Source organism: Mytilus galloprovincialis, chromosome 1 (assembly GCF_965363235.1).
Source record: "Mytilus galloprovincialis chromosome 1, xbMytGall1.hap1.1, whole genome shotgun sequence".
NCBI lineage: Eukaryota > Metazoa > Mollusca > Bivalvia > Mytilida > Mytilidae > Mytilus > Mytilus galloprovincialis.
The window spans coordinates 117,887,085-117,912,916 of NC_134838.1; the positions used below are offsets into that span (position 1 = coordinate 117,887,085).

Below are 25,832 nucleotides of genomic sequence, written 5' to 3' on the forward strand. Positions count from 1 at the left end.
ATGTAGCAAAAATGGGGTGAACATGTCACAAAAGTCTCCAAAATTTGGTCTAAAGGAAAATTTCAATCAATTACAGTGATACCTTTCCTGAATCCATAGGTTTATATCTATCAAGTGGTACAAAAAAAATCATATGCATTTCTGCTCGTTTTTCCATAAAATTGAATTGAAAAGATCGAGCGCAAAATCTTTCTTGATAAACACTACAATAATTTATGAACCTATGGATGGTACGGATAGAAAAATATGGACTGTCAATCATATAAATGGCCTATAAAACATGTTAAAAACAATCTAAATGATCATATAAACCCACTAAGAAGGCTAAATTATTCTTCAATTATCTAAAAATCAATTTTATTGTACAAAAACTTTCATATTTAAAAAATTCACAGGAGCCGTAATGGGAAACTAAACTCCTAACTGTGTATTGCTACCTCATATCCATAAGCATATTTCTGACATGAAACATCATATCCAGAAACATATTTTTGAAAGGGGATTATGGCTGCTTGGTGAACAATTTTATACGAAAAGTTTGACCTGATTTGGGTTGGACGGACAAATCAGAAAATTAGATGCAATATATACAGAAATCATAATGTTCCATATAAACTTAGGCTTGGCATAACATCTGTCCACATGCTTTGTAAATAACAAATGAAGAATTATATGTTGTAAATGTCTGTATTATTTCCAAGTATTTATGACATTCCTTATGTAAAATGAATAATTCAAATAAACTAAATTAAAACATACTTGAAATATTTTTTTCTAATATAACAAAGAACTGAGTTTTGTGAGTTAAAATACATCTTCGAATGAATTGAACACTTCACTCCCCCTGATAAAACACTCAATCGATAAAGTCTAAGACAGAACTAAATAATATATAAACTTCCTTAAAATGGGTGATCATTAAATTAATAAAAATCCTAATCTAATTGTATTTCTAATGTATTTGTATGCCAAAGTTTATAAATTTCAAGCAAAAATTTATGAAAACAAATTATATTACCTGAAAAATAGGCAAGAGCTAATTTAGAAAAATAACAAATTAAAATGATACATTACATCTAAATTTTTCAAAATTGATTAACACTAAAAATTGTTATGTTTAAACAGTAATATAAACGATAATTTCACTCAATGAATTTAATTCTGTTGATGCTAAATATGTAATAAAGATTTCACACCCAAACACCTTTCATTATAAAGATTTCACATCCAAACACCTTTCATTATAAAGTTACCATAATATTTCCTTTTCAGAAATATGAAATACATCACACACATTTAGTTAAACCTTTCATATTACATTCACATTTTACAATAGCTGACTTAATAAGACATATTTAAACTAAATGACCATATGAGGTAGTATGAAATGTATCTAAGAGTAAATATTGAAGTATGGCATATTAAGACAAGAATATCAAGACAGCCTGAACTGCTCACCTAACAAAAAAAAACATATTTTTTTTTACATAAAATCCACTTTTTCAATAATTTTTTTTTGGCAAATGTTTTTCTCTCTCAAATAAACAGCTTTTCTAGGCCATTTATTTTATCTACAGTGACATCTCATCTTTTACAAATAATAATAAAAACAACAACTCATATTTTCTCAATTTTTAAATAGATGAGGATGAATGGCACAAGATACCAAGGTATAATAAGAAATCACATGTATTAACCGAAACCACAGGTACATAATATCATAATAATAAGCCCTTTGAAATCAATGATAGAGTAGTTGAATCAACACGATTCATGCACTATACATAACTTTTACTACATAATTATTATATCATTTATTTCATCCTCAGGTATTTCAATTTGTCTCTTCTGCTTCATTTAAAAAAAAAAGTTTGCCTTTAGTAAAGTCACATCTCTCAACACACATACACACTCACAAACATCAAACCAAACACCTTATTAGTGGAAAGGATTATAAAATTTATCAATAAAAGCTCAATAGAAGTCTCTTTAAAAATAATTGACATATGAGTATTAATGTATTCTGACACTAGGTACCATTCAAATCTAATTGCTATCATGCACTTAAAACAGGAATAAATTTAAATGCCAGGGGAAAATTGCTTCTTGTTTCAGATTTTCTGGATTATCAAATTCAATATGGTTTTAAGATGAATGATTCCTTCATACAAAATTTGAAGAGCGTTTGAAGTAAAACTAAACATCTGGTGACACGAATTACAACACAAATTTATTCTACAGGTGCTCCTCCAAAAATGGATCATACAAAGAATGAGGGTGCTAGCACGGCAACATGAAATAACAAATGCTATTTGAGCAATTTTCTCTCCCACAAAAAAATTAATAAACTGCTGACATACACAAATGTCTCGCATGCATGTAATTTGGTAGTAAAATGTAAACTTTAAAATAAAAATTAGCAATTAATTGAAAGTCACTGGACCCTGACCTACAGGAGCAGGGCCTCCAAATAGTTGTCAAACTGACATGTACTGATGGTAATGCACTTTATAAAATAATATCATTGATCTACCATAAGTAGTGCCTATCAAACTGACTGAAGGAGAAAACTAAACAATTCTTGATTTGTCTGGTTATCTGACTTCTGACTGAAAAAGATTTGACAAAAGAATAAAGGCCCTAATACATTGACAAAAAAGTGGTGGCCAACTGACTGAATAATAAGTAAAAAAAAACATTATATCCTTAACTTTGTGTTCTGGGTTATCAAAAATGTATGTAATTTTTGCAAGATAAATGATTTATTTACACTGTTGGAAGAGGTCAAAACAACTTTGACTTTTCACTTACCAGCAATAAAACTTTCAAATTTAATATATGACTGAAGAACCTGTACAGTCATTAATAAGAAATTTTTGCTTGTCATTTACACTTTAAAATATTACATATCATTCCTTGAGAAAATTGAAATAAACTATGTCAGTAATAAAATAACTTCGTTTTGCTCCTCTCAAAACTGTATTGGTAAACAATAAAATAATCTGAAAACCTTAACTGATATCCATGCCATTACTTTGAATACACATCAACAAAGCTAACTGCATGTCTAGTCTATCTGTTGTGTTAGTGTCACATATCTTTCTAACATGGTCCTCAAACTTCAACAAATATTTCTTCATATTACGTAATATTTTGACATCAGAGTTAATTAGTTTGTCTTTCTCATCTACAGCACTGCCGGTGTGATTTTCCTTGTCATTGTAAGTACACATGGTTGTTGTCTTTGTAGCAGTTATATAAGAAGTGATGAGGAAGGATACAAGTGACACATACTTCACACAGTCTTCAACAGAACAACATCTGACCTTTTGTCCTTGACCTAAGACTTGATCATAAAGATGACTACCAGGTACTTGACCTTGGCTACTTTCTGAAAAAGAAAAAAATAACATTGGTAGTTTGGATAATCAAAATATTGATAATTGTTGTTATCTAACATTTACATACATTTTTACCTTTGTTACTAGTCATATTTTTCTCCTTTTAGCTTTTATAATTTTGAAAAATCAAGTGAAAAAATGGTGCTATTCCCATAAACCTAGTGATCGCGAACTAGTGACCAACAAGTACAAAATCTTGCTTTTCTCATTTAAAACTTGTGACTTAATTCTTACAGGTACCTAATTAACAAATGACAGTTTTCATAAAATCCTGTGATTTTTCTCCCTACCATATAAACTTGATACAGTAGATTCCGGTTATTTGCATAGCCTATTTGTCAGACAAAATTATGCAATAAAGCGGAGTATGCTTATATCCGAAATGCCAAATGACAGAGTCAAATAACATCGATAGAACAGGTCACTAAAAGAAATCCCTGAAGAAAGATGAACGTCTGTAATCCACATACAATATACTGAATGTTGATTTATTCTAATAAAAATTTTATGGTAGGACTTGTTTCTAACAAACGGCTTACGCCGTTAGCCGTCGGCAAACCGGCATGACACTTGTTTGTAAAAATATTCAGCACTGCGCATGCCCGGCTTACGCCGCTCGAGCCGGTTTGATTTGACCGGCTAAGCGGCGAAAAACATGGCTGACTGTTGTAAGAACCGAATTTGTTCATTTAAAACTGTATTGTTAATCATCGCGAAATAGCCAAAACGCGCTAAAAACGGCATAAAACCTAACTAAAAAAACTAACATTTGTATTTATATACTGTACTAGAATTGCCAAGGTCTCAAGGAAGATAAGTATTTGTAACTAATTGTAGTCACCCTTTATAAATAAATTATTTATTGTTATTATTATCGTTTAATAAAAATCACAATTCAGTCTGTAAAAGATATAGTTGCAATTTTCCTTCTTCATCTATCTCAAACAGCTGGAATAGGCCATAACCTATTATAGCTGGTAGTAATGGTCCTTGGGCAGCCATGATATATTTGCCGGTATATAAGCCGTTCCACTTGTTTCTCGCACGAATAGGCGTATGCCGGTCACATGACCGGCTTACTAGAAACAAGTGCGCCCTATGTCTACTCTAGTGTCATATGTGTTATTTTATTTAGTTTCTTTAAATAAAGATTATAAACACATTTAGTTTTAGTTTATTTGCATTCAGACTTTCCTTTACCTGGGATACGAAAATAAACTGTTCTAAAAATAGATTTGTTTCTATGACCCATATGTACAATGTACATTGTTAGGCTTTGATTAAAATAAACTTTTAAACAATACTTCACAGTTTATAATTATTTTAACAATAGATGTGTAATGAATTGCTGTTGATATGCAGTTGGGCATTGAAGTAACAACTTGTTAGTTTCGTATATGCAAAGCAGTAATGGTGGGGCCCTGTACGGGTTAATTGCTGGACACAAGTGTTGAAAGTGAGAAAATATAATAATTAAAAGTAAATGCTCTTTCATAAAATATTAAAAACAAATGATTGATGTATAAAATACTTTAACCATATGTAAATGCCCTATAATATTAACATTAATACAGATCACCCCAAGCCCAATAGAGTTCACATTGGTTATGATCGATAATTAGCAGGAGTTTTTGTTTTAAAAATTAACCCCAAATGTAATCTATGGACAATTGTTTAAATCCAATCAATTATTAACACCCTTTGAAGTAGAATGGTCAGTGTTTTTACAACAATTATCTGTTTGACATTTTTATGACCTCGAGGCTTAAAATAGAAAATGGGAAACTTTACCTGTGTAGACATCGAGGTTTATTTTTAAATCAAATCATGAAAGAAACTGTTTTAAAACTTTATTTCAATAACACAAAAAGTAAATATGAAATAATAACGAAAATAAGGATGCATTCAAGAAAAATATACTTACCAAATGACCGTTTCCGGTCAAAAATCTCGTCAGTTTAAACTAAGCATATCTAGACGGCAATAATTTTCTATGCAATAAACCGAAAGGCCACTTATAGAGCTATGCATATAACCGGACAATTTAACATTAGATGAATGGGAAATGGTTTTGTGCAGGAGAAAACTATGCAATTAACCGAATTATGCTATTAAGCGGTATGCAATTAAGTGGAATCGACTGTATATGATATCAGATTAGTCAATTATTTTAATTCCCTACCTTTTGTACCTGTCTTGGGAAGAACCATGCAGAGGGTGATTCAAGACATGTCTCAAAATTGTTTATTATTGTCCTTTAAAGTAAGAACACTGGTAACTGTGTAAAATTAAATATCTATTTCCAATTTATTATATACATTGACATGGAACTAATAACAAACAAGTAATAGAAATCTAGTGATTTTCTACCTACCTTGTGAACTAGTGATGGTAGAATGATCATGAGAGTAAGACAATAATAAATCCCTCATATCATCATCTTCAGACATTATAATAGTGAATGACTTACCCTACAACAACTAATGACAAACAGGTAATAAAAATCTAGTGTACCTACCTTGAGAACTAGTGAAGACATCATCTGAGTAGGACAATAATACATCCCTCATGTCATCATCTTCAGACATCTCAATAGGGGTATATCCCATCACAGTTTTCTGTTTCAAGAGAACACCACCTAAAATGTTTCAATGAATTTAGAATTAATACATTGTACAATGCATTACTAAACCTACAATAAGTTTAGAAACTAAATTTAACATGTAATGAGAAATATCAAATTTCTGAAATAACAAACTCCTATGTATGAAGGGTCCTCAAGATTTCCTGAAGTAACCAAAATCATAGTTTTTCCATGTTCCAACTATCCCCATCTTGTCTTGAATAAATTAAACCCTAGTAAATCTGTGTGATAATGTTTTTGCTTATTGCGCAATAAAATAAAGTAAGAGATTTTTAAAATATCTGTGCAAAACAACAGGATCAAAGTGAATGGCTGACTTTAATATTGCGAAAAATATAAAAATAAAATTACCTGAGAAAAATGTGACAAAAACATATGTTTTCATTCATCATATTGAAAAATTAAATTAGCGAGCAGGAAGAAGCCATTTGAAAGATCCAAAAAGTGTTACATCAACTCCCTGTGATCGTTGCTATTATCCAAGTAATTGTTAAAAATACATTGTAGAATTTTGTTTTCAAGGTCTACTCTTTACGAAATAAATCATATAAAAAAGAATAATAAAAGTCATACTGATTTTCTGTTAAATTACTCTTCATATATCCTAGTGTTATCGGTTCTCGATAGTGTATCAAACTTTTGCTCTGTAGGGCCAGTTCTTCAAATAAATGTGGTCAAAGCTGATTGTGTTAATTTAGTAGATACTTTTATTCATTTCCTATTATCCTCACGATTTTCTCTTGCGTAATTCAAGAAAAAATCAAAACATCTGTTGTTGTGCTCAATTTTGACATTGTGTGCAATACGTCATCAGTTCTCAATAGTTGTGAAAAGTATAGTATGGTAAGCATATTTGATATTAATAGAAGATTTAAATTACGCAAATTGAAGAAAAGTATCAATTAACTATCATTTGTCTCTAGAAAACATATTTTTTTATGAATTTTAGCCTAATGGATCAATTAAGGCATCTTTAACTGATATTCTAGGAATTATCACTCAAGGACAAAAATATGCATTGAATATTAATTTTAGAAGATTTTAATTTATTGAACCAATTCTTATATGTTATAAGATGTTGTCACAGTAACAATATTTAAGGGCATTACTTTTCCGATAATTGATTTGAATTAAATTTTATAGTTGATAAGATATGGCCCAAACTGCGTTCCATAGATTTTTTTCCATAGCGACGTCACACCACATCTAAAAATTGTGTATTACGTATGTGAACTTGACCTTCTTCTGAGCTAAGTTTTGTTTACATTTGAAAACGTGCTATTTATAAACCGAGGGGATGAAGTTGGGGTTGTTTTGGGAATAAGGAAAAGTAGGCTAAAATCGGAAAAAAATATTTTTACTGTTGTAAAATGTCAGAAAACTTGAAATGTTAAAATAAATGCTTGCTTGAAGCAAGTTTTTATTCTGTCCTTGAAATACCGACAAATGGAAAACATGTGCAATTTCACCAACTACTTTTATTTTAACCACGCACATTGCTATCGAGAACTGATTACTATCGAGAACAGATGACTACAGATATGTATTCACATTTCTAACATTACTTATAGGAAGATGTGGTATGAGTGGCAATGAGACAATTCTCCATCCAAATAACTATTTATAAAAGTAAACCATTATGCATATATCAACAAAAATAAAAGGCAGTGGCTATTTGACCGGCACCGGCAAAATAGCAAATTTGCTGTTTGACCGGGCACCGGCAAAATAGCAAATTTGCTATTTAGCCGGCACTGAATAATACTGTTCATTGATGTGATTAGTAGAAAAAAAAATATTTATAATAATTTAAAATAATTTTATCACAATATCAAGCATTAAAAATACAGTACAATCAAAAATTAAATATTGAAGATGTTCTTAAACAAATAATTTATAACTTTATAATATTAATTTAAAGCATGAAAACACAATTGTAAATACATTATTAAAAATATTTTTTTCTAAAATATTTATAAAAAAGTTGATTTTCAAATCTGTGTAAAATCTATGGTTTAAATATCTTGCCAGTGATAACACTATTGTGATGCAAAACTACATCATAAAACAGACATGACAGACAATATTAATAGTTAACTTGTTTGCTATGAATTTTAATTGAACACATGAATTAATATTGGCAATTGTTATAAAACCAATTCTTTGCCTTTGGAAGTTGTTTTAGTCTAGCTCAAGAAAATTTTTGCCACTCCAAACAGGAACTACACATTACACTGGCTTCCTTTGAATCTACATCATGTGCCCAAAATGATGTGTACTCAAAGCGGGGGGTAAGTCATATGGTGAGGGGTCTTGGGGCCGCTCAAGGTCCCCAGAAGCTATGGTGTTAATAGGGAAAAATCCTGCATTCTCACAATTTTCTGGGACTTAACATGACCTCACAATAATCATATTTTCAGCAGTTAAAAATCCACTTTTGAAACTAAATATTTGATAAATAAATTTGAGGAAAAAAATAATTTCTCTATGTTTTAGTCTTTTTTCAACTTTTAATTCTCAAATATAATTATAAAATCAAGGACCATTTCCTTTTTCTTTCTTATACACTACTGAAATAAAATGTGTCAGATGATTTTTTTTTTCACGGTTTATGTTCAAAAGACTAGCCAGATAATTGCTTGATTATAATTGTACTTCTCAAGTCTTCTCATGGTACTGAAAGACCATTCTGTCATTGCATCGGCAACACAATCACAATGCTGGTTCCGTAAATAAAAAGAGTATACTAGTTCTGGAATGTAGTATAGCTACAAAGTGACTATTATATTTGTATTTCACTTTTTAATATATCTTATTACTTCTATTCTATTCTTTCTTCATTTTTGTCAATTTTTTGTATGTGTACGCAACATAGTTTCATTATTTTTTTAAAGATAAGAAGTTTAAGTGTTTATATGAGCAACAGTAACAAAATTTTTTAAAATACAATTTGATATTTAATTATTATTCTTAAATTTTAATTCCAGTGAAATAGAATTTAATCAGAGCCGGCTAAATAGCAAATTTGCTATTTTGCCGGTGCCGGTCAAATAGCCACTGCCAAAATAAAATGACTACTTGCCTGCATGCTGTAGCAGTAACTGGCAGATATCTTTTCTGCTATTCAGTACAGCATCATGTAATGGTGTTATCCCTTCATCATTCCCAATCAGCAAGTCAGCCTTCTTACACCTGGGGCCACCTGTAATAAAATAATTACAAAGGAAGTCAGCATGGAACTACATGATAAATTAATCCTTAATCATCGTAAAATAATGAAGCCATTTTATAGATGTTCTCTACTATTTTCACAAGAAATCATCTGTTTCTGCTTTATATCATAAACTACTTTTTGTGATAATAAACTGAAGCACCTTTTGTTTTGGGTTTATTTCATGTTGCCCAGTTTTCAAATTTTGTATTTTTTATCTGTTTGTCTGTTTTCTATTGGTCATAGTATTGTCTGTAATTCACAAGACTAATGTTTTTTTTTTATTGTTCTCTTGGTATCTTCCATATTTATGTTATTTCCTCCCAGGAAATGTGTTTAAGTATAATAATTACCTGTACTAAAGTAATGATCTACTGTTTTAGCAGGTACAAAATGTAATAGTTCTTCTACACACTGTACTCTACCATGATTACAGGCTTCATGCATAGGTGTCCATCCTGCATTGTCCTGAACATTTACATCTACACCTACAAAAAAATAACCAACACGTTATAAATTTCATGCTTCTAAATGGCTTTCTAGATTCATCTTCGTCAGGAACGCTCAAAGCTGAACATTTGAAAGCCAAGGATATACCCAAAACAGTTGAAGAGAATCATGTTGTCAATTTGTTATATATATCTTAAACTGTAAGCTCAAATAACAAAATAAAAGGAAATTGGTTTTTTTCTCTAAGTAAACAGATTTGAAAGAAGACTTGCATGCCTAATTAAATATTGAGTGCTATAGTAAATCAGTATTTCCCTGTTTATATACATCATTCTATAACAAGTATGACAGGCTGTTTAAATCCCCAAGGTCAATATGAATATGACATAGTACATGCAATCTACCATGAGATAAATTTGTCAGGTACTGTCTGAAGATAAATGGTTTACTCTGGCATAGGCACCTAAGTTTTCAACCAACATATGAATCATTCTAATAAAATGAAATTGGCATTAAAAATACAATAAAACACAATTTCAATCTCTGAAATGAAGTCAGATTCCAACCAAGGTTTAACCTTTATTCTAACAAGCAAAACACAAATTGTCAGTGTGTTTTTTTAAATTGAAATTTCTAGTGCTTTTATAACTATAGGCATTCAAGTCAATCCACTGTTGGATCAAGGGCAAGGGATTTCATCACAACACATGAAATGATTGATTCAAAATCATTATTTCCAAGTTTGTTCACTTAAATATCCTTAGTATCTACAACCATTGTCTAGTAAGTTTTAGATGTACACCTGCTAATTCTCATTAAGAAATATTTACCTGGAATTTTCAACAGCTGTTTCAACTTGAGAACATCATTCTTTATACAGGCAGCATGTAATGGAGTTTCTCCTGAAATTACATGACAAACAATTCATATGATGCCAGGGGTGTGGAAATGCTATGCCCGACTCGTACATTTGAACAACCGGACAAGTAATTATTTTTGTCTTGGTTGCCCGTGGACAAGTAAAAAAATATACAAGACAAAGTTCAAATCCAACAAAAACATAAAATAAATTTCAAAACGTATAAAGATGTTTAATTTATGTAAAAGAAACCAATGTTCAGCAAGTACAAACATAATGTTCATGATGATAAATATAACATGATACCGGAAATAGATCGATTACCAAAATAAATAAAAATAAGTATGCGAACCCCAGTCGCGTATTTTTGCATTGGCTTTGTCTATTGACCCGGGATCGTCGATTAGGTTTTATCCATCATTTACCGGAAGTGTCATTTCTTTAAATTTTGTATCGAGATTCAGATTGATAAATACTTAATAAAAAGGTGGGCAAGCAAGACAAAAAATAGTCATAAGTCGAGTAGAAAACCTTAAATGCAAATGGAGGACACAGAGTATTTAAAAAAAAAACGGAAGCGAGAATTTCAGACATCGTGGATATCAGATTGCCCCTGGCTATCTATGGAAATTCGGAAAATAAATTAAGTTTTTGTCTTATTTCTTATTTTTAGATGAAAGGTCAACATTATTTGTTGTCAAAGTGGAAAATAGAAGGGACGCTTTAATTGCCAATTAAGAAAATAATAAATAATCAAGAAAAAAACAAGTGTGTCAGTTGAGAGAAACACCACAAAATCAATAGTTTATCTATTATTTAGTTTACATTTCTTCAATCACTGTCCTCAAATTTAGTATATGTACCTACTAACTGGCTACAATTTTTATTCAAAAACTGCTGTAAAATTATCCTTTACATGTCATTTCATTGGTTGGTTTGCTGTTAGGTTTCGGTCCTATTGATGTTAACCCATTTCCTAGCTACTTTTCTAATTTTTTACACATATAAACAAATAGATTTCATTTGTTTGTGATGCACAACAGTGCTAATTTAGAATCATATATTAGCTAACAAGAAATACTTTAATATTTATTGGGATCATCAGGGCAAGTAATTTTTTTTCCGGACAAGTAAAATTTTAGGTTTCACTTGCCCGGGGACAAGTGCTCACAACAAATATTTCCACACCCCTGGATGCAAACATAGACATACTGAGAAAACATCATTGAACTGTAAGAGAATAAACAAGAGTGTATACACTTAAATGTCTTGTCTGCTTTACTACCCATCAAAAACTACCTTGACCAAAAACTTTAACCTGAAACAGGACAAAGGCATGAACGAACGAACAGATGGACAAACTGACAGATGAACAGTTAATTAGCAGTTCATCTTAAACTGATCTAATTACAAACTAATACATGTAAACTAAGATTTCAAAGTCATTAGACTATGACTGAGAGTCGAGGCCAAATATTATCCATGTAAATGAGATGTGCCAATGCTTGTACAACTGAATACCAATTAACATTGGCCTACCACTTATGGTTCTCCTTGAACTGACCTTATAACAAACTAATACATAACTTACAAAAATTTTCAAAGTCAATAGACCATGACTAAGGGGGCAGAGCCAAATTATCTTTATGGAAATGAGATTTGCCAATGCTTATACAACTGCACACCAAATATCATTGACCTACCACTTGTGGTTCCCCATAAACTGACCTAATCACAACTAATACATGTAAAATAAGCAAAAGTTTCGAAGTCAATAGACCATGACTAAGGGGGCAGAGCCAAATTATCTTTATGGAAATGAGATTTGCCAATGCTTATACAACTGCACACCAAATATCATTGACCTACCACTTGTGGTTCCCCATAAACTGACCTAATCACAACTAATACATGTAAAATAAGCAAAAGTTTCGAAGCCAATAGACCATGACTGAGGGGACAGGGCCAAATAATCTCCATGGAAATGAGATGTGCCAATGCTTATACAACTGCATGCCAAATATGATTGTTGTTGACGCTGTCGCCGCCGGAAACAGCATACCTATGTTTCGCTTTTTGACTCCGTCAAGGCGAGACAAAAACTTAACATTATCAATGATCGATGACAATAAGCCTGATAGAAAGAGATTTACACCTTATAATCATTCTGTACACCTTTTGCTAATAGTATGAAAGAAACAAACCTTAACATGACAGACATTGACAAATAAACCATGAAAAGATAATATCTAAGAAACAGACTTATGGTAACCTTGAAATATAAATATTTACAAATGAAACATGAAAAAAAGGTCAAGACAGACATGTTCACTTAAAATCAATTTATACACCAAATATAGCTGACAGATTACTTATAGAAAAACAAAAACCCTATCATTGACCAATAAACCATGAAAATTAGGTCAAGTCAAAGTCATAAGAAACCTCAAATTAAAAAAAAAATTATGCATGTGTTTTTTATAACTAAATGGATAGTTTTCATTATACTACTTATGTACATATACTTTTTTCTGAGGAACATTCTTTAATTTGTCCACATTTAGAAGAAGTTTACTTATTTTTAACTGCTTGCTTCCAGGAAGCAATTCGCCGACATATTTTCTGTATGCATAGTGACCTGAGTGTAACCCTTCTCGTAAAAATCCAGTGATCGTAATACGCATGCATCTGTCATTAAAATAAACAATTATCTGATTGTACATGTTAAACATGTGCTCAATACCCATGCTTTTTGTTATTTGTTTACTATAAGGTGACAATTGGTAAACTTCGGCTTCAAAACACGGCATTTAATGAGCAGCCTTATTTGTTAAATCATAACCGACAGAGAGAAAAAAAAATTGATTATTATACGATATATATGCTTAAAAAATTATAAAATCGTGCACATATATATTGGTACCTTTGAAATTCTTTTTATTTATATTCTTCATGAGCCTATTTGTTCTCCTTTCAGGTGTATTACTTGTTGATGATGCTGGAGATAGTGGAACTACTTTTTGTGGAGTTGACAGTAGTGACATTCTTTGTGACATTGATGGAGACTGAGGTGTAGAAGGTCGGGAAGTAGTAATCCTGCAAACACAATCAATTCAATTTGTACAACAAAATCTCAAGAACACAATATAAATCATTTAGATTTGAAAAATGTTTCCAAAATCAGGTTATATGTTCACACAATGCTTGAGATGTGGCAATATGCGCAATTGTTTCTCCATAGGCGGTAATGGTAACGTTTTCTTCTGTTGCTCAGCCCATATCGTAAATTTGTATATGTATGATGGCTTGTTTCGAAGCTGAGACATTTTTACATATGTGGTTAAATTTTCGGGGTACGAAGTGTGATTCATTTTTCTGTAAATTAGCATACCGGAAAATCCTTTCGTGATGCGGCTCTTCATGGTAAAAAGTCCCTTTTTTCACACAATAATTTCTTTGAAAATTTAATATTTTGAATACATATAATAACTCCATAGTTTTTACACATTTATTCTAAGGTCCTATACTTTCCAGATCAACACAAATGGTTAAGCTCAGTCACTTTTTAAAAATTTAAACATGTACAATATCACTACACAGAGATTTTTTGTTTACAAACAACTTTTGTGTTCCTCAATCAGAGGCGCGTTAGGGATATTGTCCCAGATATACTGTGGATTCATTTATTTTCGTGGGTATCAATTTTCGTGGATTGAGGAAAACTTGCATTTTCGTGGATATATAATTTCGTGGTTTTGCTAATCTCTGTATACAAAGCCTATTGAAAATATGTTATTCGTTGAACATTTGAATTAATAGTTCACCTCTACCCACGAAAATTGGTATCCAACGAATAATAATGAATCCCCAGTAGATTATATCCTAAGAGTTGTCTACCTTTAACACAGTTTAATATGGTTACAGCACTTGCTACTGTAGAAGATTGTAACGTGGCAGGCCTCTTGGATAAAACTGTTTATTGATGCTTTTAATTATCTGATTCAACCTCAAAACATCTTCAATTTTATAATATATCAACAATAGTAAATGTATGCAACCAGAGTTACATGGAAAAAATGGTTTAATGGATGAATGCCATGGAACAATCTCTCAACATTGTAAAAAAAACAACCCGCTAGTTAAACATCATCTTGATCGGCCAAATAAGCTTCAAAGCAAAACTCCTTTCCAGTCTTTTGTTTAACCAAGCCAGAAATTGAACCCATCACATCCCACAATCAAGATGACCACCCTGACGATCACACCATAATATGTTATAAACCTACCTTTTCTTGTGTGGACTTCTTATTAAAGGCTGAGATTTAATATGTGGCAATAAGTAAAAATATTTTGATATCTGAAAAAGATAGTTGAGCATTGAGAACTTTCAAGGCATAACAATTGCAATTTAAATCTATGACAATCAATGTTTTCTTTTTGGTCCCAATATGTGTAAGAAAAATAGGCACACACATGTAACCCACTGCTTTTGTTTGCACCTGTCCTAAGTCAGAAACCTGATGTTCAGTGGTGGTTGATTGTTGATACATGGTTCATAATTGTTTCTCTTTTTTTGTTTTTTATATAAGTTAGACTGTTGGTTTTCCTATTTGAATGGTTTTACACTAAAGTCACTGTTGAGGCCCTTCATAGCTTTCTGTTCAGTGTGTTCAGTTAATTATAAACTTTAGGTAACTTTTTGTAAATTCTAAAGTAATTCAAGAAAACCATAATCATGACAACATGCACACCTTTAGTCTTGAATTAACATTCCACAAAATAAAACCCATCTATCTTGTAAACTATGGATTTAGTTGATCAGTGAACTTGTATACATTCATTTATGATAAAAAAACAAACAAGAGTGCGCACACTGAAATGTCTCGCCTTCTTTACTAATCATTGATATTATGTTGATAGTCCTAAGTATAAAGCTTTATTACAACTGTCACATAAATTTACCATTAACAAAGATAACTAAACGAAGACCAATGAACCATGAAAATGAAGTAAAGGTTAGATGAACCATACCAGGCAGACATTTTCAGCTAACAAAGCTTCCATACAACAAATATAGTTGACCTACTACTTATAGTTTAAGAAAAATAGACCAAAACACAAAAACTTAACACTGTGCAATGAACCGTGCAATTGAGGTCATGGTCAAATAAAACCTGCGGGACTGACATATAGATCATAATATATTTCCATACACCGAATATAGTTGACCTTTGGCATATAATATTAGATAAAAAGACCAAAACTTAAAAACTCAACTTTGACCACTGAACCATGAAAATGAGGTCAAGGTCAGATGACATCTGCCCGCTAGATATGTACACCTTACAATCATTCCATACAACAAATATAGTAGACCTATTGCATAAAGTATGAGAAAAACAGACCAAAACACAAAAACTTAACTATAACCACTGAACCATGAAAATGAGGTCAAGGTCAGATGACACCTGCCAGTTGGACATGTACACCTTCCAGTCCTTCCATACACCAAATATACTAGCCTTATTGCTTATAGTATCTGAGATATGGACTTGACCACCAAAACTTAACCTTGTTCACTGATCCATGAAATGAGGTCGAGGTCAAGTGGAAACTGTCTGACGGGCATGAGGACCTTGCAAGGTACGCACATACCAAATATAGTTATCCTATTACTTATAATAAGAGAGAATTCAACATTACAAAAATTCTGAAGTTTTTTTTTAAGTGGTCACTGAACCATGAAAATGAGGTCAAGGACATTGGACATGTGACTGACGGAAACTTCGTAACATGAGGCATCTATATACAAAGTATGAAGCATCCAGGTCTTTCACCTTCTAAAATATAAACCTTTTAAGAAGTTAGCTAACGCCGTCGCCGCCGCCGCTGCCGCCGCCGGATCACTATCCCTATGTCGAGCTTTCTGCAACAAAAGTTGCAGGCTCGACAAAAAACTAAAATAATATCAGACACCCTTGCTATGGGTAGTACATTAGCAAGACCTCTGCCAAAAAGTAATTAAATAATAGTTACTCAACAAGAACTCTGCCAAAAAGTATTAACTTACACCAAGATAAGTACTTACTATATCTTTAAGTGATATCCTATCTTTGGGTAGTCCTTCTACAAGAAGATAATCATCATACTCTGCCAACAAATAACTACAAACACCAAGACAAAACCAGGAGGGTTGTAAAGTCATCAGTACTTCCTTCAATAAACATTCATCTAAGCTGTTATCTGAAAATCAACAATCTATAGTATAAAAACAACTACATAATTAACTAATAAATAATTATTCAAAAAGGTTTTCACATAAAGTTCTAAAATTGTGACTTTCAAACCTTTTACATGACTAGAAAAGAGGTCATATTTTTCAGGTATAAAAGTTTTTTCACCCCATAAATGAATGTAATCTTAAGGTACCTTGATCACCAAAACCTCGTGTCACAAAACTCTCTACTGTTAAGTGTAAAGTTATTTTTAGACATTGACTGGATGCAATACAATCTACTTATTTTCTTACTTTTCCCAATGTTTTCATCATTGGAATTTGACATACAACTATTTATATTGAATAATTAAAATTACAGGTAAGCATTGTACGTCTGTAACAGAAAATGTTTATAAAGCGATAAAACCTTGTTTGCTCCGTGATATACCAAATTTAATAGCTGAATGCTTGATCTAGACTTCAAACTATGTGTTAGATTATATTAGGTGTTGGGTAAAATATCCAATTACCTAAAATACTTACTTATAACTTTTGTAACTTCATGTAGAAATATGGAAACTGTTTTACCAAATATAGCTGTACCAACATTCTGTTGTGACATGTTGTTTTCAACAAGGTAACATAGATTCATTGCCATACTAAATATACTCAATAACAACTTCAGTAAGTCAGACTGAAAAAAAATCAAAAAATCTACAATAGATGAGAGGGCAGGACCTTTTTCGGGACATTGGGATCAGGTGTTTTTAAGCTCAGGATTTCAGGATTTCCTTTTTTTTTCGAATTTCGAGATGTTGGGATTTTTTTTTAATTTGGGACCTCAGGATTTCATGTTTTTAAGCTTGGATTTCAGGATCAAATATGAACTGTGTTTTGTGGTAATAAGCATTATGTAAAAGATGCATAACATTTGGTTGAGTCAAGCTAAATTTAGAGAACTGAAACTCATTTTGGGACGTACAGATGGACATACAGACAGACAAGGCTGTAATCTGACAGTGCATACAAATTATAAATGCATCCAATGCTTTAGTACTCTTTTTATTTTCTGTTTAAGAATAATGAAATTTGGCCTTTGTCTTTATATTTTTGAAAGATATGATTTTGATAACAGTGCTTATTTCATTCATTACAAAGTAGTAGAATACATTTTTTACTTATATTAAATGTGAGCTTATAACAATTTTTTTCCCACTTTTACATAAATAATAGTTAAGATTTAATGCTAACACCAAAGTTTGTTACAAACCTTATCGTCTGGTGATATTTGAGATGTAATAACTTCTTCCACAAATACCAAAAGATCTCTACATCTACTGTTGAAGAATATCTGATTGAGTGATGACCACAAGAGCTGACCTAACATGGAAGATCTTAACTTCTGTATACTTCCTGGACTGTCTTTATACCTGTAATTACATATTTATTTCCTTCCAAATTATCTAAAATATATCTTGATTTCCCATAAAGTTGGCTAATTGTTTGTACTATTTTTGTATTTTGGGATGTGATTTTCCTTCTTCTCCTGATATCTATCATTTTAGACTTCTATGCCTATTGTATAGTTTATAATTTTTAATATCCCAATACTGCAATTTACAGATGAAGCATGTCTCTAGTAGAAATTTGCAGGCTACTATTATAGCTAATAAAAGAATTTTCACATCAAACCTTTTATGGTAATATACTTTACAAAGCACAAAAATGTCAGTATTCACCTAAAAAGCTAACAAAACCTTTAAACAGACTTATTAAGAAAGGATATAGTTACAATACTGTTGTCAGGTCAGTAAAGATTGCATATTTTGGCTTTAATATTGATTCACTTATAGGGTCTTTGCATCTGTATTAGACACATTTATTCTAAAACCAGTTGCTGGCATGACACAGGTTATGTTCTTCTCATATATTTCATGATGGTATAATACTAAACCCCTAACAGGAGGGATTGTGCCTGATATTCATATGATGAAGACATAATCTTTCAATCAGTTTAATTGAGGTCTGGAGCTGGCATGTCAGTAACTGCTAGTAGTCTGTTGTTATTTATGTATTATTGTCATCTTGTTTATTTTCTTTGTTTCATATTCTGACATCAGACTCAGACTTCTCTTAAACTGAGTTTTACTGTGCGTATTGTTGTGCGGCTTTTTTTTTTACATTGGCTAGAGATCTCAAAAACATGTTTAACTCCGCTGCAATTTTGAGCCTGTCCCAAGTCAGGAGCCTCTGTTAGTCTTGTAGGATTTTTAATTTTAGTTTCTTGTGTATAATTTGGAGTTAAGAATGACGTCCATTATCACTGAATTAGTATACATATTTGTTTAGGGGCTAGCTGAAGGACGCCTCAGGGTGTGCGGGAGTTTCTTGCTACATTGAAGACCCATTGGTGGCCTCGGCTGTTGTCTGCTCTATGTTCAGGGTTGTTGTCGCTTTGACACATTCCCCATTTCCATTCTCAATTTTAAGGTTCAAACTAGAGGTGTTGTTAGAAAAAGGTTCACAAATTTCTGTTTAGGTCTATATAGTCATTTTTTGACTACTTTATCACCACACCATCATAATAGCACATACCTCTGTATAACAAATGAGTAGTTCTGCTCTAGTACAGCTACCAGGTACCTTAACAGGTGTATACCATTACTTCTACGTACATCATCATGGACTGTATCACTGTATAAACATTCATTTTCAAAAATTTTTAAATACATTGAGGTTGTATTTTGTGAAATGTCATTAAGCGGTTACAGAAGACATAAGGGAGTTAACTCTTAACAAGAACTGTCAAAACCAGATTTTTTAACATTTATTTGTGTCCTGGCATTTATCAATATCACAAGGACCGAACTCCTAAATGGTAAAAGTTACAATCATCCATATTAAACTTGACCTCCATTTTGTCAACAGCAACAACATTTTTAAATTTGAAAAGCTTTGGTTGAATGGTTCATGAGTAAATGCAAAGAGATGACTGGAAACACCATTTTTCAATCTTTCAAGAACCATAACTCCTGAACAGGAAAAATGAAAATCGCAATTATTTTACTTGACCTCTATTTTGTCATCAGTACAACATATTTAAATTTGAAAAGCTTTGGTTGAACAGTTCATGAGTAAATGCAAGGACACAATTGGAAACAGCCTTTTTTTTAACTTTCAAGAACCATAACTCCTGAACGGTCCAAATTGTCATTATTGAACTTGACCTCCATTTTATTGCATTAACAACATATTAAAATTTTAAAAGCTTTGGTTGAATGGTTTATGAGTAAAAGCAGACAACAATTGGCTGCCGCAGGCCCGACCACCTGGCTGCTATACATCCCCCAATCAATAACCGATTTTTACTTCGTAAATCTGGTTAAAAATCTTTTAAAGGCTTTAATCACATACTATTAGTAAAAAGAAATTAAACTTCTCAATGATCACAATTAGTGTTTATCAAACTGCTATATATCCAGTAAAATTATTCATGTAAATTGTGTTATTGAAATTTCTCGATATTTAATATTTTTGTCAAGTCAAAATATTTTGGCAAAATTTTATAAACTTTAACCAGCAAAATCTATTTTAGTCAAAGTTATGGGTACTCACTTAAGGAAATGAAATTATGGAACCTAAAGGAAACAAATTAATGTTGAAAGTTTGGGTATTGGGGATTTAGTATCTTCCCATCCTCATACATTTTGATTTACCCACATTATTGCTAAAGGCATTGTTATATCTAACTAGAGGCTCTTTAGAGCCTGTGTCGCTCACCTTGGTCTACAAATGTATGTGCATATTAAACAAAGGACACAGATGGATTCATGACAAAATTGTGTTTTGGTGATGGTGATGTGTTTGTAGATCTTACTTTACTGATATTCTTGCTACTTGCAATTTACTACAATTTACTTGACCCTTTAATTGCAGAGGAAAATAAATTAAAGAAAATTGTTAAAAATTGACTATAAAGAGCAATAACTCCTTAAGGGGTCAACTGACTGTTCTGGTCATGTTGACTTATTTGTAGATCATTCTTTGCTTAACATTATTGCTGTTTACAAATAATCTCTATCTTTAATAATATTCTAGATAATAACCACAAGAGTGCACACACTGAAATGTCTCACCTTCTTTACTAATCATTGATATTATGTTGATAGTCCTAAGTATAAAGCTTTATTACAACTGTCACTTAAACGTTACATTAACCAAGATAACTAAACAAAGACCAATGAACCATGAAAATGAGGTCAAGGTCAGATGAACCATGCCAGGCTGACATGTACAGCTAACAATGCTTCCATAAAACAAATATAGTTGACATAATACTTATAGTTTAAGAAAAATAGACCAAAACACAAAAACAAAAACACTGAGCAATGAACCGTGAAAATGAGGTCAAGGTCAAATAAAACCTGCCCGACTAATATATAAATCATAAAATATTTCCATACACTAAATATAGTTGACCTATGGCGTATAGTATCAGATAAAAAGACCAAAACTGAAAAACTTAACTTTGACCACTGAACCATGAAAATGAGGTCAAGGTCAGATGACATCTGTCCGCTACACATGTTCACCTTACAATCATTCCATACAACAAATATAGTAGACCTATTGCATAAAGTATGAGAAAAACAGACCAAAACACAAAAACTTAACTATAACCACTGATCCATGAAAATGAGGTCAAGGTCAGAGGACACCTGCCAGTTGGACATGTACACCTTACAGTTCTTCCATACACCGAATATACTAGCCCTATTGCTTATAGTATCTGAGATATGGACTTGACCACCAAAACTTAACCTTGTTCACTGAGCCATGAAATGAGGTCGAGGTCAAGTGAAAACTGTCTGACGGGCATGAGGACCTTGCAAGGTACGCACATACCAAATATAGTTATCCTATTACTTATAATAAGAGAGAATTCAACATTACAAAAAATCTGAACTTTTTTTTCAAGTGGTCACTGAACCATGAAAATGAGGTCAAGGACATTGGACATGTGACTGACGGAAACTTCGTCACATGAGGTATCTATATACAAAGTATGAAGCATCCAGGTCTTCCACCTTCTAAAATATAAAGCTTTAAAGAAGTGAGCTAAAACCGCCGCCGCCAGATCACTATCCCTATGTCGAGCTTTCTGCAACAAAAATTGCAGGCTTGACAAAAAACGGCAAAAATTCCTTAAAAATTACCAATTAGGGGCAGCAACCCAACAACCAGTTGTCCAATGCATCTTTCAAACATTTTTCAAACTAGATACCCTAATAATGATTGTGGCTAAGTTTGGTTAAATTTGGCCCAGTAGTTTCAGAGAAGATTTTTGTAAAATATTACAAAAATTTACGAAAAATTGGTAAAAAATGACTATAAAGAGCAATAACTCCTTAAGGGGTCAAATAACCATTTTGGTCATGTTGACTTATTTGTAGATCTTACTTTGCTGAACATTATTGCTGATTACAGTTTATCTCTATCAATAATAATATTCAAGAATAATAACCAAAAACGGCAAAATTTTCTTAAAATTACCAATTCAGAGGCAGCAACCCAACAACCAGTTTTCGATTCATCTGAAAATTTCAGGGCGGATAGATCTTGTGCTAATAAACAATGTTACCCCATGACAGATTTGCTCTTTATACTTTGGATTCAGAGTTATAAGCCAAAATCTACATTTTACCCCTATGTTCTATTTTTAGCCATGGCGGCCATCTTGGTTGGTTGGCCAGGTCACGCCACACATTTTTTTAAACTAGATACCCCAGTGATGATTGTGGCCAAGTTTGGTTGAATTTGGCCTAGTAGTTTCAGAGGAGAAGATTTTTGTAAAAGTTAATGACGACGGACGACGACAGACGACAGACGACGGACGCCAAGTGATGAGAAAAGCTCACTTGGCCTTTTAGGCCAGGTGAGCTAATAATTATTACATGTAAAGGGTGTATGTAATAATTTTTGATACAAAATAAAATATACCAAATATAATTTCTACAGAATTATAAAACTAAATGAACTGAATAGCAAATAGGAATTAAAGACTTCTTTTCTACACAGTAATCAGTCAAGTTGTGTTCATTGTACAGGCAATTTTATCAAAATGCTAAAACAGTAATTTTACCTTATAACATTCTTTATAAAAGTCCAGTCCTGGCCTTCCTCATATTCATTTGATTTGCTGAACACCAATGATTCATTATACATGTTGATAGCAACTTGTGAGGTAGGTGGATGTAACTGTAGAACCTTCATAAGAGCACAGTATGTCCGCTGACCTACTAAATCAATGGTTTTCTCTCCCTGTAATTATATTTAGATTACAATCATAAAAGCTTTATCCTGCACAGGTGCATATAAAACTACGAGGAATTGTGTATGTATAGATTATCAGGTTTTCTACACATTGATATCGAAAATATCAGCCGTGAGCCACAATGTAAACCTTTTTGGTGAGTGAGCACAGCGAACGAGCCAAAAAGTTTCACATTGTGTCGAGCGGCTGATATTTTACGATATCAGTACGAAGAAAACCGTATTATCTGTTTATCATTCTATATTTCTGGTTTTTTCCCTCTTCCTAAGATAGTTTTACGCTTGACGAAAGCAAGCTTGATAACGTCTCCTCTCGCATTGTGACGTCGCTGATAACTTCTCCTCTCACATTGTGACGTCGTTGATAACGCCTGGTCTCGTTTTGAAGTCTTGATAAGAGAGTTACGGAGACAGAGCAAGGTGATAAGGGCGAAGGAAAGGGCGATAAGTTCCATAACAGTATTTGTTGGTTTCAAATTCTCCAGTATTATTAATTTCCAATACAGGTCTTCAATATAAATTAAAGGAGATCAGTAGCCTGTAACTCAGGTAATGTTAATGGTTGCTGCTATTTGTTCTTTGGTTTATTATTGCAATGGTTGTCTCAATTTGCTTGATTCACATTTTGTCACGAGTCTGACATGAATTTTGTTCTTGTTGTAATTAATAGGGTGACCTTTAATTGCTGACTTCCAGATCATTTTGTTATTAGTGAATAGTTGTTTCATTGGCAATCATACCAAATCCCCTTTATATTTATATATAGATGGGGTTTATGTCAACATACTTTTCACAAATAGGCAAGTGTCTATATACGATGTGACAAGCTTTTAATCAAGCTTTTTAAGTCAATGACAAAATGAGTTATAACCATACCCTTGTCTATTAAACCTGTTTATTTTTACTTTGAGTTTATAAGGTTGACTTGGTCTATTTCCTTTAATTTTTGTTTATGTTATTTTGGGACATGAAGATCCCTAATAATAAGAACATACCATTAATATTTGGTTCATTATAAGATGTAGAGTAGCTGAACTGGGATATTTTTTTGCAGTTAGACTTGATTTGAACACCTCCAAACCAGCAAACAGGAAACGCATTCCACATGTTTCATCTAAACAGGTATGTATAATATTAGTAAGACCTGTGGAGAACTGGAAAGGAGTCTCTTCTACCTGAAATACAGATTTTTTTTAACAATAAATGGGAAATGTGTCCATGGGACACAGATGATGCCCCAGCTTTATCATATAAAGTTATAAAGGGACATAACTAACAAACGGTAAAGTGACCCTACACAAAGTTGTACTTGATATGAGTTTTGTGGTAATGACTATTGTTTATAAGTTTCATAACATTTAAACCTTCCTAGAGGTAACCTCTTTAAAGCAAAGCAGGTTTCGTCAGGTCACCCTCTTTTTGTCCCACTGCAGTGTTACCTATACATTTTGGACACAGTTCAACTGTCGCCTCTTTTGCAAGGATAGCTTTCTCTTGTCCTACTGGTGACATTTTAATAGAGGTTTGATTGTTTTTTGCAACACATTACCATAAATCTGTCAGAGGAATGAAATTAAACTCCACCAGTTATTAAACTAACATCTTTAACTTTGATGCCAGTGATCTAGATAGATATATCATTCTTACATCTACCTAGAGATATCCATATGGACTATGAAGTCTTTCAAGGCCCAAAAAAAAAATGTCTGTTTATGGTTAGCCGACTGACCCTAATTTGAGCGCCGAAACCTAAGTCGTTTTATTTCTGTTGTAAAGTGAAAAATAAACTGAACTCATGTCAAAAGTGAAGTTAGATTTGCCAATAATATAAATTAATTGCCTGATACATCTAAATGTTTACAATCGTGAATATGATAGCTATTTTAAGGAAATTCGTGGCTCGTATGATGAATTAAACACTTTGCCGCCATTTTTTTCCAACAAATAACAAAAGGAAGTAATCCAATCATTAAAAATACGGGTAAACTCTGCCCATGATCATCTCGAACCATGACAATAAGAAACCGCATGACTCAAAATCATGTCACAAAAAATAAAATGAAAAAATAAATTAAAATGGAAATACCCACCTACCTACCCTATTTTTCTAAAGTATAGAACCTTTAACAGACACATATCTTTTTTGGTCTAATTGAAAGTTATGTCTTACCTTTTGTTCAACTTCCATATCTTCTTCTGATAAAAACAAATTAAGGGTTCCAACAATAGGACACCAGTGATACTTGTCATCATATACCTGTAAAATAAAACATTGTTTTGTATTACATTCTATTTGAATGTATTCACATAAGATAAGCAGATATAGTTTGCAGTTCTACTAAGCTGCTTGCAATCTCCTATATAATTATTGATGCCATCATAATTTGGTTGATTGTTCTGGAATATCTACTTCACAGATGACTGTAGATATATATATCCCAGTCATACATATTTTATATCTTGTCATAGCCCAAATGTTGTACTCCTTTAATTTCCTTGCTTATGCCATTGAAGGATGTCGCTTTTATTTTACTTGGCTAGAACACAAATGATGTTTGTAGTGGAAACACCTTCCCCTGATGTTATCATCCCTCCTTTTTTTACTCTTCCAGAAGAAAAATGTCACGAAAACTTTTAGCTTCAAATAAAAAAATGTATTTTTTTTCTAAATCAAAATCTATCACTTCAGACTTTTTTCTCCTCCAAATTTGAAGACC

General features: G+C 32.2%; 2 protein-coding genes across 2 annotated transcripts in view; one reads left to right on the forward strand and one right to left on the reverse strand.

Annotated features, from left to right (window-relative positions):
• Positions 1–25,832, forward strand: part of LOC143054309 (eukaryotic translation elongation factor 1 epsilon-1-like) — a 228,125-nt gene that overhangs the window by 87,061 nt on the left and 115,232 nt on the right. The gene's annotated exons all lie outside the window — the stretch shown is intronic.
• LOC143054119 (uncharacterized) overlaps positions 669–25,832 on the reverse strand; it is a 38,898-nt gene continuing 13,734 nt past the window's right edge. Inside the window, exons 7-20 of the mRNA XM_076227026.1 lie at positions 25,286–25,372; positions 24,111–24,290; positions 22,925–23,103; positions 19,378–19,476; positions 18,053–18,212; positions 17,326–17,476; positions 16,654–16,808; positions 14,852–14,922; positions 13,489–13,661; positions 10,537–10,608; positions 9,610–9,744; positions 9,128–9,247; positions 5,920–6,039; positions 669–3,391 (exon numbers count right to left, since the gene is read on the reverse strand). Of these exons, the coding sequence (XP_076083141.1) occupies positions 3,012–3,391; positions 5,920–6,039; positions 9,128–9,247; positions 9,610–9,744; positions 10,537–10,608; positions 13,489–13,661; positions 14,852–14,922; positions 16,654–16,808; positions 17,326–17,476; positions 18,053–18,212; positions 19,378–19,476; positions 22,925–23,103; positions 24,111–24,290; positions 25,286–25,372 (2,082 nt within the window). The 3' untranslated portion in view covers positions 669–3,011. The remainder of the gene's footprint in view (positions 3,392–5,919; positions 6,040–9,127; positions 9,248–9,609; positions 9,745–10,536; positions 10,609–13,488; positions 13,662–14,851; positions 14,923–16,653; positions 16,809–17,325; positions 17,477–18,052; positions 18,213–19,377; positions 19,477–22,924; positions 23,104–24,110; positions 24,291–25,285; positions 25,373–25,832) is intronic.